Raw genomic sequence first — 15,655 nt, forward strand, 5'->3', positions numbered from 1 at the left:
GGAATTACTGCACCAGCCAAGAAATAGCCCCTGTAACTCCCAGAAAAGTGGTGGTTAGTGGTGCTAGTACATTACCTCAGACAGAGCCAGGCTAACTGTTTCCCCGTCGTTAAGCTGAGCAGAGCTAATGGCTGATGAGCTGTAACTTTATATTCATTGGACAAATATGAGAGTGGTATCAATCTTGTCGTCAATGCTCCACAAGAAAGTGAATAAGCATATTTCCCAAAATGTCAAACTGTTCCTTTAAATCTCTTCATGTCTTTCTTTTCCTGATAAAACACGCACTGAGTAACACAAACACATTTTCTTAAAATACTGTCAAATTGAATCGTTTTGCGTCACATACAAACTATATTCACCATTAAGTCGCCCTGTTTAAAACTCACCTGCTTGTTACATCACCTATGTTTGTCAAATAAATCTATTTAAATGACATTAATTCATAAAAGTACATACATAGACAATCTTAGTTATTGGTCTCATAAGAAGAAAGTCTATTTTTATCCTAAAAGCTTATGTTAGCATAGAAATATATGTTTGTAATAGGCAAATTCTTTCATCTAACATCTAAAAGAATTTTAAAATGTGGCGCTTTGTGTTTCACCCTTATCATGTAAAAGCTATTAATTTATAGAGTGAAAAATGACTTGTAAGACCACAGGATGACTTTTTCCTTATATATATAATCATATACAGCACAAGTCATTATAAATTGGAAAATATAGTACAACTGGCAATATTTTAAGCGTGTGCCCTCACAGAGTTGAGGAGCTTTGCTTGAAGTCTTTGAGGATGACAGAGGCGTATGTCACATTTGGAGGAGTGCACAGAATCGACTCGGACACCGGCGAGTTGGGGAAGGGGCTCACGGGAGGAGCAGCGCAATCTCGGAAGGGGGAGGGGGGCATCAGAGCCAGAGAGTCCCCCATAGCTAATTTGACCTCGACCAGGTCCTCCTCGTCGTGAATCTGTGCGTTGTTGTACATGTAGCCGTGGAGAAGGCCGAACTGCTCGTTCTCCATCTCGTCCTCCTCTAAAGGGGAGGCGGGCTCCTCGTCGAACGGGTCGAGATGGGCGGGCAGGACCGGGTCCTGCTGGATGAGGTGGGCCTGGTGGTACACGGGCATGCCGCCGCTCACGGCCTCAGGCATGCTTATCATATCATTGAGCTGAGGGATGTCACTGTTGAATTTGCGCACCACCACCTCCTCCTGCAGGTGGTCCACGATGACATGTTGGGGGATAATACTATTTTTCTGGAGATGCTCAGGGGTGTAGAGCTCCACCTCCTCGCCCACATCTTTTATCAGCCCACAAGCAGGCATCTGCCCGTGGGTCATCATGGGGGGAGTGGCGGGGGGGTTGTATGTGATCGGCTCACTCTCGTCCTCCTCAGCCACATTGTACAAAGTCTTAGTGCTGAGGTCTGAGAACTCCAGTGCTGTGTTATGGTAGGTATTAGTTAAGGGTTTGATGACAGCCATCTGATTGGAACCTGCTTCCTGTCTCTTCACATGCACTGACAGTCTGTGCCACATGTGATCCCCTTTTGGAGGATGTCTTGCACCTGGTTCAGACCATGACACAGACTTTCCATTAGAACTATGAACAAAATAAAGACGGCTGTTACTTCACAGGAGCCCAGAAAAGTGAAGACAAAAACAGCATTTCTGGTTCATGTAAAAGACCTTTCTTTCATTATGGTTATTGTGTAAAATATTTTAAGATTGTGAGTAATATTCCAGGGTATCTGCAGGTTTTAAAATGTACTGAATTCAGTTTCCTCTAAAATAGGCCTCTGAAGGTGATAAAGCCTTACATTTAAATTTTGTATCTGATTGCAGGAGATGTTACACATTTATAAACTAAAGGCCAGATTATTACGAAAATGAATTTACAACACACACACACACACACACACACACACACACACACACACACACACACACACACACACACACACACACACACACCACCCTTTGCAGAGTTTCATCCAGCTCCATCAGCCCTGTACTCTCACTCATGTTGGCTAAAGTAGCTCAAAAATTTACTTACAATGGTCAAGTGCTTAACTAAGACTTAAATGAACTTAAAAACTTAAATGAATTAATCTTTTTTTATTGGTTTATCCATTTTATCCCGGCTCCTGTGTCCAGGTCTCATAATTTTATTAATTATATCATTAAGAATTATTTTAATTACAGCTGGAAAGTTAAAAAAAAATGTGATACAATTATATATAATTCTAGGCCACACTGTCCCTGCTGGTTTCCAAAGATACTTTCATACTTTGGCCACTTTACTTTGTAAAAACTGGCATTTAATTGAATTCTCCACAGTATTAAAAAGATCAGTCTTGATTTTAATTCGGTGAACCCTGCAGAAACCCTGTATTCTGAATTTGTGATTTCATTTGTCATCCCTTAGCACACAGAGATGCTTGTTTTAATATCACCAACAGATTAAACGTTGACATGGCTGTGTGAATTGAGTACTGACCTATATCCGTCACACTGTACAACAGGTGATCCTATGAAAGTGAATACAGTAAGACATCAGGTTCCCTTTGAGAGGGAATTACAGTAAAACCAGCATCCCTGAGGTGCCTCAGGAGCAGGACTCTCAGACTCAATTAATGAACCCACCTGCCGTTCCCAGCGTTCTTCTTCCTCTTGAACATGTTGAGCAGGCTGTTGCTTCGGCAGGCGATTTTGCCGTCGCCGACGTGCATGCGCACAGCGTCAGAGGTGGTGAACGCACTGCGCACGTTTCGCTCCGGTTTGGCAATGATGATGTACATCTTTGGTGTGAACATACAGCCCAAAGCCACAGTCACACTGAGGCTCACGGAGAAAGATGTTGTGATGATCTTGTAGTTGCTGCCAAAGTAGATGGGCACAAACGCCAGCCAGATGATGCACGTGGTGTACATGGTGAAGGCGATGTATTTGGCCTCGTTGAAATTTGCGGGGACGTTGCGGGTCTTGAAGGCGTAATAGGTGCAGCTCATGATAAGCAAGCCATTGTAGCCCAGAGGGGCAACAACACCAAGGTTGCTGGTGTTGCAGATCAGGAAGACCTCTCTGATGCTGGGGTAGGATTTGATGGGTTCAGGCGGCTCCATGATGATGAGGGTAACCTCCAAGGTGAGCTGGACACTGATCAGGATGGAGGCGATAACCACCTGAGCCCAAGCACTCATGAACCTCGGCTTCCTGGTGCAAATCTTCTTCTTGCTGCCTGCCAGGATGCGGGCAATGCGGTTGGTTTTGGTCACCAGGGCGGAGTAGCACATGGCGGCTGAGAGTCCAACGAGAAGCCGCTGGAGGTAGCAGGAGGCCACGGTGGGGCGGGCGATGAGGGTGAAAGGACACACATAGCCCAGGAAGATGCCTGCTAAGATGATGTAGCAGAGCTCCCGGCTGGAGGATTTGACCACAGGCGTGTCGCGGTACAAGACAAAGACAAAGGCAACAAATGATGTAACCAGGATGCCCACACAGGAGAAGACCACCTGGATAATGGACTCTGGGTTACTCCACTCCAGGTAGCGCAGGGGGATTGGCTCACAGCCTGAAATGGGATAAAAGACATGAGAATAAATACACAGCCATAAATACACAGCCACTATATACTGAAAGCAACTCATCAAATTTTCATATTTCTGGTGTGACCTTGTCGGCAAGACTTTTGATTATTAAAGTGCACATTGTCTAAATCTAAATTAGTTCTGCATAGAAGGAAATAAAGGAAAATATTCTGAGGCTTTATATTAGGGAGACTTTCAAAATTAGTTGAATACATTTTAGCCTGAGAAAATACAGTAAGAGTCAAAGTAGGTTTTTAGCTCAACTATAAATAAACCCCTTTCTACTGAGCCATGGCCAGGCTGGGCTGCAGCCAGCGGAGGAGGGGGGCCAATGCAGCAGGACAAAGTACATCACTGCGTATTTCATGGCTCCAAATAAGATCTCCTTCCTGCTTCACGTTAAAAACACACTTTAAATATCTAATTTGTGTTGTTTATTAATTCATTGTATAAAAGGAAGAGGGTTAGGTTTTAGAAAAGTAAAAGTTTTATGTCCTCACTGTGCTCCACATCTTCTCTTTTCTGTGTATCTAAAGGTCTTGAGGTTTAAAAAAAAAAAAAAAAAAAAAAAGGCCGCATGGAGGCAGGATGGTCCTATTAAGAAAGTGTCTTGTCTTTGAACAGCAGAGAGCGCCTTTGAAAGTGGGCCAGAAGAGTGGTAAGTGAAGTAGGGCTGCTGTTGGTTCGTGAAGATGATGAATGGCTCTCAGGTGTCATGGGAAGGCGATGGAAATAGGACAGAATAGGTGTATGAAATAGCGCCGCAAAAATCTTAGCAGGACAAACTGTACAGAGCACAAGTGGAGGGAGGTGGGAGAAAAGCTTGGAGGAAGGTAACTTTTTACAGAGACCGAAGCTTCTCCTCTGAAAGCATCAATCATGCAACAGGAACTCAGCCTGTGGGCCACGAACGTGACCTAAAACCATCTTTGCAGAACAACAAGATCTTCTGTTCTAATCAGATGAGACTTTAATTGTTCGATAAATTTTGCGGAGAAATTAAATTTTTAGAGATTTAATGCAACAGTTTGACATTTTGGGAAACACTCTGTTGCTGAGAGTTCGATGAGAAAGTCAAAATCGCTGTTGCATCTTTCCGGTAAATATGAAGCTGCGGCCAGGAGCCCATTAGCATAGCTTAGCATAAAGACTGAAAACAGGGGGAGACAATAAATTTACACCAATTAGCAGCAAAAGACAACAATTTTTGGTTGTATGGGGCTTTAGGTGTTGGATTATTTCTTAGCCAGGAGCTGTAACCTCCTCAAGGTGCATAACCACAAATTGTTATTTTTACACTATAGGGCTCATTTCAGAGCCAGACTAACTGTTTCCCGTGCTGGCTGAAGCCTTATGTTGAACAGGGAGATATGCAAGTGGTATTGATCCTCTCACCTCTATCTCTCAGCAAGGAGGTGAATAAGCATATTCCCCAAATGATCAAACTAACAAAGGGAAACCAGTCGGAGCTCTTCCAGCTGTGCTGCCGTGTAAAAAGTTTTCCAAGCAGATGAGAGTTAAAATAATAACCAGAGAGTAAAGGAGGACAAGCCCACCTTCCAGTTCTTCATCAGGCCACCAGCCCAGCTCACAGGCCTTGCATGTGAACTCATCCTGGACGTATTCATTATCTTTGCAGGCTGTGCAGATCCAGCAGCAGCTCACTTCTCCCTTCCTGATCACCTGGTCGACAAAACACATTCAACAAGTTTTTCTTTTTTACTGTTGTAAAAAGTAATGTAGTGTACTAATATATTATATAACAGAGTCATCAACTGAAGTCGTTACACAACTAATTCATAAAGAAATAATAGGTTGTAAGTAATGGCTTTATTAACGGTTATTTACACATTTTTATAGATTAGTTATGAACCATTAATAACAACTATTGTGTTGCCAGGTTGTGAAAACGTATTTCTAGAAAAGGGCTGCAGACAATTTAGAGCAAAATTATCATCTTATTAATGCTTACAACTGTAGAAGTATAAAAACTTTAATTATTGACATTTTAACATTTCTAACTAGACTTGATGACTTAATATACATGTACATCCAAATTAAATTATTACCAAAAAAGAAATGATAAACAGCATCCAAAAGGGATTTTTCACAACCTGGCAACCCAAAATGTGTTTGTGTGTGGTCACAACATGTGAGGGATGTGTCCTTTTGCCTTGATCTCTCCTTTGGAGCAGGGCTCACTGCAGACAGAGCGGACCATGTCACTGTGGTTCATCTGGAACATGTCATCGTCAAGACTGAGTAAGCCCTCGTGCCAGGAGCCAGTGTTGATGTAGTCATAAACACCAGGCTCTACACGCTGGAAGTTCATAATCTCATACCTGGGGATGAATAGAAAGCCACAAGTCAACAAGGTTTCACCGGCACTGAATCAATTCTTAAATAACTCTTAAATAAAAAGAGTTTTACTGGCAGTTACAACAACAGAGGAAGGGTATGTTCTCAGCAGGGGCCTGTCTGGTTCATGATCAATACCACTGTGGTGACTCTGGGATTATTTTTCCAGGTGCTGATATTTCTGTCTTTCATCTACTTGCTCTCTGTTTTCCAATAAAAAGTTCCCAGTGGAATTTCAAGCCACCACTCCAACCTCACCTGATGATGCAATTTCAGTTCCTCACGGATGAAAGATAATGCCAGAAATACGATAATATTTATTTATTAAAGATAAAAAGCCTTGTTCCCAAGAGTGTACATAACAAAGAAGAAGTTTTATTATTTGCTGTGTATGATTTAGAGTATAGCCAGTCATTTTACTGGACAGTTGCACTGATATTCAAAACTGATTTTTCATTTTCATTTGTCGTCTATAAAGATGAGATAATTCGTCATAAAGTTTGTGTTTTAGGCAGAATTATTCTTCATATAAGAACTGTAAGGATGTAACCAACAATTATTTTTATTACTAATATGTTTAGCAACACTCAAAACCCCAAAGATGTTGACTTGACTTTCATAGAAAACTGGCAAATAATTGAGAAGCTGGTAACAGTGAATATTGAAGCGTGCTATATTCATATACATATGTGTGTGTGTGTGTGTGTGTGTGTGTGTGTGTGTGTGTGGTGTGTGTGTGTGTGTGTGTGTGTGTGTGTGAGTGAATGTGTGTGTGTATTTGTCAGATTCCAGCTTAACAAAGTTCCCCTAGTTGTCTCTGGGTTTCACTCAGGGAGGAGAGAGTCAGAAACTTCTAATGGAGGAGATAAAATTGGATCTGTGTTGCTCCAATTTCAACTGGTTTCTGATGGAGGTTGGTAATGGTTGTAGGTCACCTAACGCTGCTTAAAGTGAAAAAACACCACAGGTAAACACAGGACTCTGAAGAATCACTATACAGTGTTTCAAGAAGAGCGAAAGCTAAGTGCGTTTTACCTCCCAGGTGAGTCTCCGTTCTCGTCGAACCATATGTCTTCTCCAGAAACACCCATGAAGGTCGTCTTGAGCAGGAAGTCCAGTAAGTGGCTGCCATCGACGGGCTTCATGGACTCACAGAGACCCACGTGGCCGGGGCAGAGGTGAGTGTGCATGTCATGCAGCCCGTGGGCCATGGCGTAGATGGCGTTGATGACGAAGCCCATCTTGCTGTCTTGAACATAGTTGTCCTCCAGATTCTCATAACCTGTCCACACATGAGAACATGGTGAGGATTCATCTCCCGGAGCAAAAGCCTTACAGGGGGGTCGCCTCATTTCTGCAAGCGGTAGCATGTTATGTGATTTCAAGTCTAAAATTCAGGTGTACTGCACAGGTGTGTCTAGCATGATGTCACATATTACAAAGGAGTGATAGGGTGCTCGCAGATGCATTCTTGTTATTATTCTGGGAATACAGGCAGGAAGCCACACGCCTCTTTGCCTCTGTGGGAGACTGCTTTAAAAGAACTTGAAGCCTCAGAAAGCAGTTTCAAAGAAACCTTGTTACCATGGCAAGACTATCCATTTCTGCATTCATGAGTCAGGATTCAATTAGAGTTGGTCTAAAGCACTGTGCCACTGAGATTGTGTCTCCTCAAGCAGAAACATAAACCAACTATTCTCATGTGTTTGGATCTTTTGTCTTCGGTGTGTATTGTTTTTCCTCAGACAAACACGATGAGCGAATGACACCAGAAATGATTCGTATTTGGATACAAACAGTGTGTGATGTTGAAACACACCCTATCAGTTCAGTGTAATGCAAGCTAGAAGCAGAGTAAGCAGGGTTTTTTTTTTTTTTTTTTTTTAGTTGCTCGGTGTAAAGCTAAGATGTCAGAGTCATTACAAAGAGCTAAACCATGCATTCAATCCATTTCGTTGAAAACAGTGGACGTACGTTTGGCAGCTTCTGGAGTTAAAGACCTTTTTTTTTTTTACAACTTCCCTTTTGGTGGAGGTTTTTCCTACTAAATACTTGCAATTGAAATTTTGCATCCTCTGCAGCTGTGGTCCAGCGCAGCAGCTCTCACTGTAATTCACACGTACATTTGGAGCACAATAAAATTAGCACTTTATGCTTGTAAACGATCAAAGCCTATGAATTTTAATCCAGCACATGGTCTATTACTGCTAATAGGAGTGAAAATAATGTGATACAGTCTTTCCCTTCAGTGTATCTGTCACCTGAATCAGTTCCAAAATTTCCTCTTTAATATTTTATGCAAAAGAAGTGGAACATGATGGAGCAACTGATAATGTAATACCTGCTGGAAAATGATACAGCTTGTTAAAATGTACCCGAGTTTTTCTCCTTAGAGGGAATATATTACATTAGCTGACCACTGTTAATGACGATTTGATAATACATTTGATTATATAACATGAGCTCAGTTAAATGAAATTCAAAAAGGGTGAAACTCCAGATTTTGTATTATTAAGAAATTTCAATGTAACATGTCATTTTATACCCCTTATAGCTGGTGTGTGCTCCTGTTATATAGCTCTGCACGTTATCAAGCAAGTGAGCTTGTGCTACACTATTAAAGGATTGTGAATTACCCTTTGTTAACATCTATACAGCATGGTTAGCATGCTAACCAGCTAGCCCCTGCCCGGTCGGCCCGTCTCGTCACTGTAGCGTCCATTCTGCCCTGAAGACGCAGCGCCTCTCAGACGCTGTATTATAACCTCTTGTCTTAATGAACTGAATGGTGGCTGAAGCTCTTGCCAGGACTGATAAGTAAACAGCTTTTAATGCTAATATGGGCTTACAAAATAGCCCAAATGGGTTGAAGACAAGTTGTGTTCTGTTCTATTTTCATCACAATGTCTTATTTGACACTGATCCAGATTCAGATTTAAAAATATACAAGGATTGATGTGAGGGTTTCGACACCTTGCTCTCTGTGTGCATTTTATATTGTTAACTATACATTTGTGTTTGTGTGTGCATGAGTGTTTGTATGTATATGTGTGTGTGGAAATGCATTAGGTTTGTTGTATAACACTTTGGCACAACCCTGGTTTGTCTTTTAAAGTGCTCTATAAGTAAATTTGACCTTTACGTCGACTTTGTTGCATAATTTGTCAGTAACATTGTCAGTTGCTTCATGCGCCGTTTTTTTTCTAACTGTAAATCAGGATTCACCTGCTTCACCCAACAACATTTAATTGTTTTGATGTATGATTCATGAGGCCGGTGGATCTTTACGAGCAACATTCACTGCTGGTGTGTTTGTAGTACTTGTGTTAAATCAAGTAATGGTCGTTAAAAAGGACAGCAAACAAACATGTAAACAGTAAAGTCGGTTGGGCAGCAGCTGGCTGAGCGTCCGATGGGACCTGCTGGTGATGACCTAGTTAAACAGCTCCTTGGCGTTGACGCTCGCCTCACTCCCTGAGCTGTGTGAGCTTCAGTCATGATGCAATGATGTCATGATGTCAGCATGCAAGCAGAGGACCTACTGCTGCACGTCAGGATTAGTTGGCTGCATGATAACTGAACCTTCTCTGTTTATTACATGAGTTAAACTGTGTAGTGAAAGAATAAAATGGACCTGAAAATTATTTTCCAATGCAAATTGGCTTCACCATTTCCGTGGCTACATGCAACTTAAGCCAGATCAGCCAGTTACCATCTCACTCAAATGTTATTGGGCTGTTTTATATGACTGTCTCAAAGCCAGAAAGGGTGCGAGAGCACAAAGTGAGAGCAGATGGGAACCAATTGTTGGGCTCTCACTGCAGTGTACCACAAAATAAAAAAATAAAAACATCCCAATAGCTTCATATATTAGAGGTCAACTGAGATTAATACTACATTTTGAGGGAAAAACAGTTATCAAAAATATAAACAGACTACTTGAATTATCCAAACGTGATAAAACCTTAATATCAGTCAACCTCTATGTATATTGCCAAAGTGAGGAGCATTATGGTTCCATTCAGAGGGATTCACTCACCGTCCTGGAGTTCTACACCAAAAAAATAAATACAAATATAAATAATAAATGAAAAAAACCCAAAACAATAGAACAGGACAGAAACAGTAACTCTATCTCCGCTTATGTGACAAAAATAAATACTCTTATAACTGCTACTTAAACATGATGCTTTGTAGAAATTATTAAAAGCTTGAGGTATGTGCATAAAAAAGAGGGGAGGCTCTGTTCTCAGTAAGATACAAATAATGTGCAAATGCTGCAAAGGAAAGGAGATTAAATCAACTGCAGAAAGGAAGGTGAGATGGCAAAAAGAAATTTACAGAAGGATCTCGAGAGCTGTCAACTTAAAAGTATGGTTTCAATTTTTTTTTTTTTTTTGCTGCATGCATCATTTTATATTTACGTTTATCAACACGCTTACATTCAAATAATTTCAAAATGTTTTTAAAAATAAAGGGTGCTTGAGAAAGCAGGAGTAAAATCTTCATCAACCTAATGACTTAAGATTGAAAACGTAAATATATAGGTATCTAAAAAAAGAAATATGTATGAGCAGTATGTAAAAATATGTTTTAGAAACATGCTTGTTGAGCATTGTTTCCAGAAACCAAGAACTTAAAGCTAATGCATTGAATTTGTTCCTTTGTAAAAGAAAAGGATTTAATTTACCTAGAGCATCATCCTCTGTAAAGCCAAGAGTCACAGAAATGAACAATATGAAAAAATATGTGTTATTGGATTGACTTAGAGAGAGTTCTACCCTCTGGCAGTCTAATTCATTATTGAAGAGTGTGTTCCAGTTTACGGGGCCTTTTGGCATCGTCCTCTGGGCATTGCACACATCAGAACAGTCCAAGAAGACAAGCTGATGTGCACACTGGCGTAAAAATGTAAACCAGAGAAACTGCAGGAAACGTCATAATTGCCTGACGAGTTGTTCAGCTACCTGAGCAGTTCCGTGCATAATTCATGTTCTCTTGCGGGTGTCCGGGAAGGCGGCACTGAAACCGGTACTGCCAGAACTCGGGGAACCACGGGTTGCGGGTGTTGGTGCTGAGCCTGAGTTTCAGGAAGTAGTCGTCGAAGGAGGAGACCTCTTCAGACTGCAGCTTCACGGTGATGCCGCCCACAGCCTCCTGTTCATATCCCTCGACCACCTCGACTCGGTCTGCCCAGCCGTCACTGCAGAGAGGAACACACTGCAATTAGTACAACTAGAACTGGCCCCGGTTTGTCTGTATCAATGTTATATACCAGTCAGAGACCTGAGCATGACTGACAAACAAATACCCATTAACCTCTGAAAAACACTGAAGGTAATTTCCAACGCTTCTCTCTTTCCTGAAGACATTTCAAGAATCCTTAAAGATTCAACTAACCATCTGATACTTGACATAGCCACTAGTTTGATCAAGTGATAACGACTCTTGACAGCTGTTTGATTTCTCAAAGCTTGACAGCTAAGACTCTCTGTGTTACACTTGATCCTACTCTCTCTTTTGATCAGCACATTAAAGAAATCTCCACTGAAACTCTGTCTGTTCTGTCCATGGCTAATGCAGAGACCCTAATTCACATTTTGTTTGAGGGTCTGCCAAGGTGTGTGCAAGGACAAAAAGTCTTCAGACGGTTCAGAATGCTGCGGCCAAAGATGATCATTTTTGCCAAATCACAGACAGTATCCATTTTGAGGAAGCAACGGAGACTGTTCGCGGCTCAGGGCCTTATAACAGCAAAGAAAATTCCACGACACTCCGAGGCTTCCTACCAGTTGGACATGCCTGCAAGACCTCCAAGGGAAGTCGCCCAGGAGACATGCCTCACCAGATGAATTTGGAGTGAACTTGAGTAAACAAGCTGTAAAATGTTGCTGGGGAGATGGATGTCCAAACTACTTTGCTTGACCCACTTCCACCAGGACCCAAGTGGAAGAAAATGGACAGATGGTAATTACACGACACAACTAGAAAACACCAGAAAACACTGGAACCACCTTCAGCACATCAGCTAAATGATTTGTTGGGTGTCCAACAAATTCGGTCCGTCTCCATCAGTTTCCTGGAGGAAGATGATGTCAATTTTAATGATAACTCTCACAGCTCTTTGAAGGTCGTTTGCTTTGGGTCCTATTTGTTGTCAGCACCTGGAAGTTGCTCGACATCCTCCCAGATCATATTCTTCATTCATGTTTACAGTCTATAATGTTGTCATCCTGACTGTCCACACTGTCAATCTACTATCTATTCTACCTCTATTGAATGTCTTTCCGTCCTGGAAGAGGGAATGCTAATACATAATTGAAGGATGACATGCTTGTGTACGGTCTGATAGGTGATTCCCAAATAAAGCTGTTTCTCATTAACATGTTTTTCTCTTAATGTTGTCAGACAACGGAACAAGTATGAAATAGAGACTTAAATGTGGCCAAGTAAGACTACATATTAACTTCCAAGCCATTTCTAAGGGTCTGAAAAGTCAGTAAATCTAGCGACAAAGGCGCCAACACTGCTTGTTTGCACCTAATCATTTTGAAAGAGCAACGACCGATGGGAAAACTCCAACACTCAGCTGGCCGACCAGTGGTGTAATCTTATCACTCAGTCACACATTATTTGGCTGACCAATTGTGTAACTTCAGCACTCAGTCAGTCAGTCAGTCAGTCAGTCAATCAGCAACTTTCGTGTCTATAGGGCTGGCTGTTGAGGTTCAGTCAAAACAACACGGCATAGTTGTCAAGATTTTCACGTAGATTTTAAACCTAACCCCAACTCTGACAGCAAAAGTCAAACAATAAACTTTAAAAAAAATCAGCATGTGGCAAAAGGAAAACGACACGTTCTTGTTTTATGATGTTGTTGTGGCACCAGAAGTCTGTTTGAAGCCACATGCAGCCTCATAATCTAGGCTCAGACTAAATCCTGCAGAAAGCTTCTCCCTTTTGTTTCTTTGACTTCGTTTCCCTCTCAGCCTCCCTGCTGAGGGGCGTGGAGAGCTCGCTGTACTTGCCAAAAGAAAAAAAAGAAGTCCTCAGACACAATCACAAGTCCAGTGAGAATTCACAGATCAGTACTGCAGCAGACAATCTGCCCTGGAGAGAAACAAGCTCCCACCCTCACGCACAGACTCTGAATCTCGAGTGTGGTTTTGTGTCTACACTGGTCATACTTTGTATTTATAGTTTACATGCTCGGCTATTCGAAAGTCGATTCTGCATTTAATGCTCACACAAAACATCACGATGATGAGACAAAAGCTTTTGTCTGATGCTTCAGATTTGAATCATACCCAAAAAAAAAAAAAAACAACAACCGCCCTTCATCTGAGTTGCAAATGCTTCTTGAGTATTTTTAAAGCAGCATTATGCAGTGTGGGATCAATCTGTGATGCACATATGTGATAGCCTACTGTATTTCTATGAGTGAGAAACGAACGAGGAGAGCTGGGGACATGGAGGCCTTAAATAGCATCGTTCCAGGGATGATTTGACATTGAAAGCAGCTCCACAGATTGCAACAACGCTCTGAATAAAATGAAACATCACAAATTTTCTCGCTGAAAGGAAGGCTGAAAGTTAGTCCTCAACCCTCTCTCTCTCTCTCTGAAAACCAAAAATCTTGGAACGAGCAATGTCAAATCAATTACAAAATCTGCATTCTACCTTCTTAAAAACAGACCAAGCATCGGACGTGTCAAGGCAGGACTTGGAGAAACTAATTCATGCTTTCATTTCCTGCAGGTTTGATTACTGTGACCTCTCCCCCAAAACAACTCTCAGACAACTTCAGCTCATTCAGGAAACTGCTCGAAGCGAGACTCCTCACAAAAATACATCTCTCACCGTCTTTAACCATATGAACCCTCTTGGCCTCTCAGGTCATCAAGTTAAGGGCTGATAACTGTTCCCACAGTACAAGCTAAACGTAGCAACATTTAGAGCTGGGACAAACCTCCAGAGGAGACAAGACCTGCTCTGACTTTGAACACCTTTAAATCCAGGTTAAAAACTTTTGTTCTGCACTGACTTTGACTAATACTCACCATGAACCATCTTGACCTCCTACTCTGTATTTATGTCTCTGTTCTTAACTTTTTAATTTGTTGTGTGAGGGTTTTTATTTATTTCAATTTATATATCAACATTTTAACTGTTGCTGTTTCTATGCCATTCTTTCTTTTTTAGTTTGTAAAGCACTTGTCTGGATTTGTCTTTGTGTATTAAATGTGCTCTACAAACAGTTCGATCCGATGTAATAGAGCCTGACAATTTGAAAAAGTTCAAACCAAAATGACAAACCTACATCAAGTTTTTTTTCCCCTTTTTTTTGGTCATGCTTGCATCTCAGCTCCAGGTCTGTAGGCCAATAGACCATTTTGGTCCAGACTAAAATAGCTCAATTGCTCAAGAACTACTGGATGAATTTCTATGAAATTTTGTTCAGACATTCATGGACCCAGAATTTAAATAATTTGATTAAATCAGCCTGACTTCTCCTCCAGCGCCTCTGATATTTGTGATTTTTGAGTGAAATGTCTCGATAGCACATGAGATATTCAAGAGGATGAATTGTAATAATTTTGGTGATTCCTTTTCATGATGCCAAAATTGTATTGTGTCCAATATTTTTGTTTATGACTAGATTCCATACTAATGACATTCCCATCAGCCTCAGCTGTATTTTCCACTTCACTGCTAGTTAGTAAATGTAAGCATTGTCCCTGTGAGTATGTAAATTCCAGTTTCTAAATAATTTAGTGATTTGAACAAACACTGTAGCAGAGGCTTTTTCCACCCTGCCAAAAGAGAGATGAATCTGGAGGAAAACAATGAATTTTTTGTATTCAAAAAGGGAATAATTCAAGGATTTTGATTATTGCACAAACTACAGTTAAGCAGCAGGACAAAAATATCAGTTGCCAGCTTTAGAGACCGAACCTAGCAGCACGTTTGGCTTGGCTGACACCTCAAGAATGAATTGACAATGACTGTCCAGTGTGACAGTATCAACAGTACCTGGCCATCTGCTTCCCAGCATCACACTCCCCCCAGTCCAACACTCTGAGAGCCAAAAACCTACAGCTCTGACGTCAACACACACACGTACTGTACAGATTTACACATTTATAACACAGATCTGATATCACTCATTTATGAATCATTTCACTGAGGTATAATTGAAAGACATTTTAGGAAATCACACCACAGAGTATTTATTAAATCTGAATTATGTTTTTATGAAATAATTAATCTTAAGGGAGGACGTTTTCAAAGCAATACAGATCAGGAGTCAAATATTTGCAAGTTTCCTGTCAAGCAGAGTCATAAAACTGATATATTCTTTTATCATTTCCAAAGCGATGGGAGCTTCACTTGAGAGTTGATCAAATGAATTGTCTGTTGTTCGAGATGTGTGGGATCTGTGTTGTGAGAACAGCCATTTCTTTCATCCTCCACACAGCAGAAGATGGATGGCTGATGACCAGCACCTCGGGCGTTTGGATTGGCCCGTTGTACAGGGCTGCATGTGTTCACTTGCTGCATTGCTCTAAAAAAACATTTTCCTTTTTCAGTAGTCTCCTTGACCCAGAAACACACACACACACACACTCACACTCACACTCACACACACACACACACACACACACACACACACACACACACACACACACACACACTAAAAAAAAA

General features: G+C 41.2%; 1 protein-coding gene across 1 annotated transcript in view; it reads right to left on the reverse strand.

Moving 5' to 3' along the window:
• Positions 1–237: 237 nt before the first annotated feature.
• Positions 238–15,655, reverse strand: part of LOC111225349 (metabotropic glutamate receptor 1-like) — a 25,523-nt gene continuing 10,105 nt past the window's right edge. The window contains exons 4-9 of the mRNA XM_022750159.1: positions 10,918–11,153; positions 6,986–7,232; positions 5,766–5,934; positions 5,149–5,275; positions 2,649–3,576; positions 238–1,605 (exon numbers count right to left, since the gene is read on the reverse strand). Of these exons, the coding sequence (XP_022605880.1) occupies positions 759–1,605; positions 2,649–3,576; positions 5,149–5,275; positions 5,766–5,934; positions 6,986–7,232; positions 10,918–11,153 (2,554 nt within the window). The 3' untranslated portion in view covers positions 238–758. The remainder of the gene's footprint in view (positions 1,606–2,648; positions 3,577–5,148; positions 5,276–5,765; positions 5,935–6,985; positions 7,233–10,917; positions 11,154–15,655) is intronic.

Source organism: Seriola dumerili, unplaced genomic scaffold (genome assembly GCF_002260705.1).
Source record: "Seriola dumerili isolate Sdu_G_001 unplaced genomic scaffold, Sdu_1.0 BDQW01000149.1, whole genome shotgun sequence".
Taxonomy (NCBI): domain Eukaryota; kingdom Metazoa; phylum Chordata; class Actinopteri; order Carangiformes; family Carangidae; genus Seriola; species Seriola dumerili.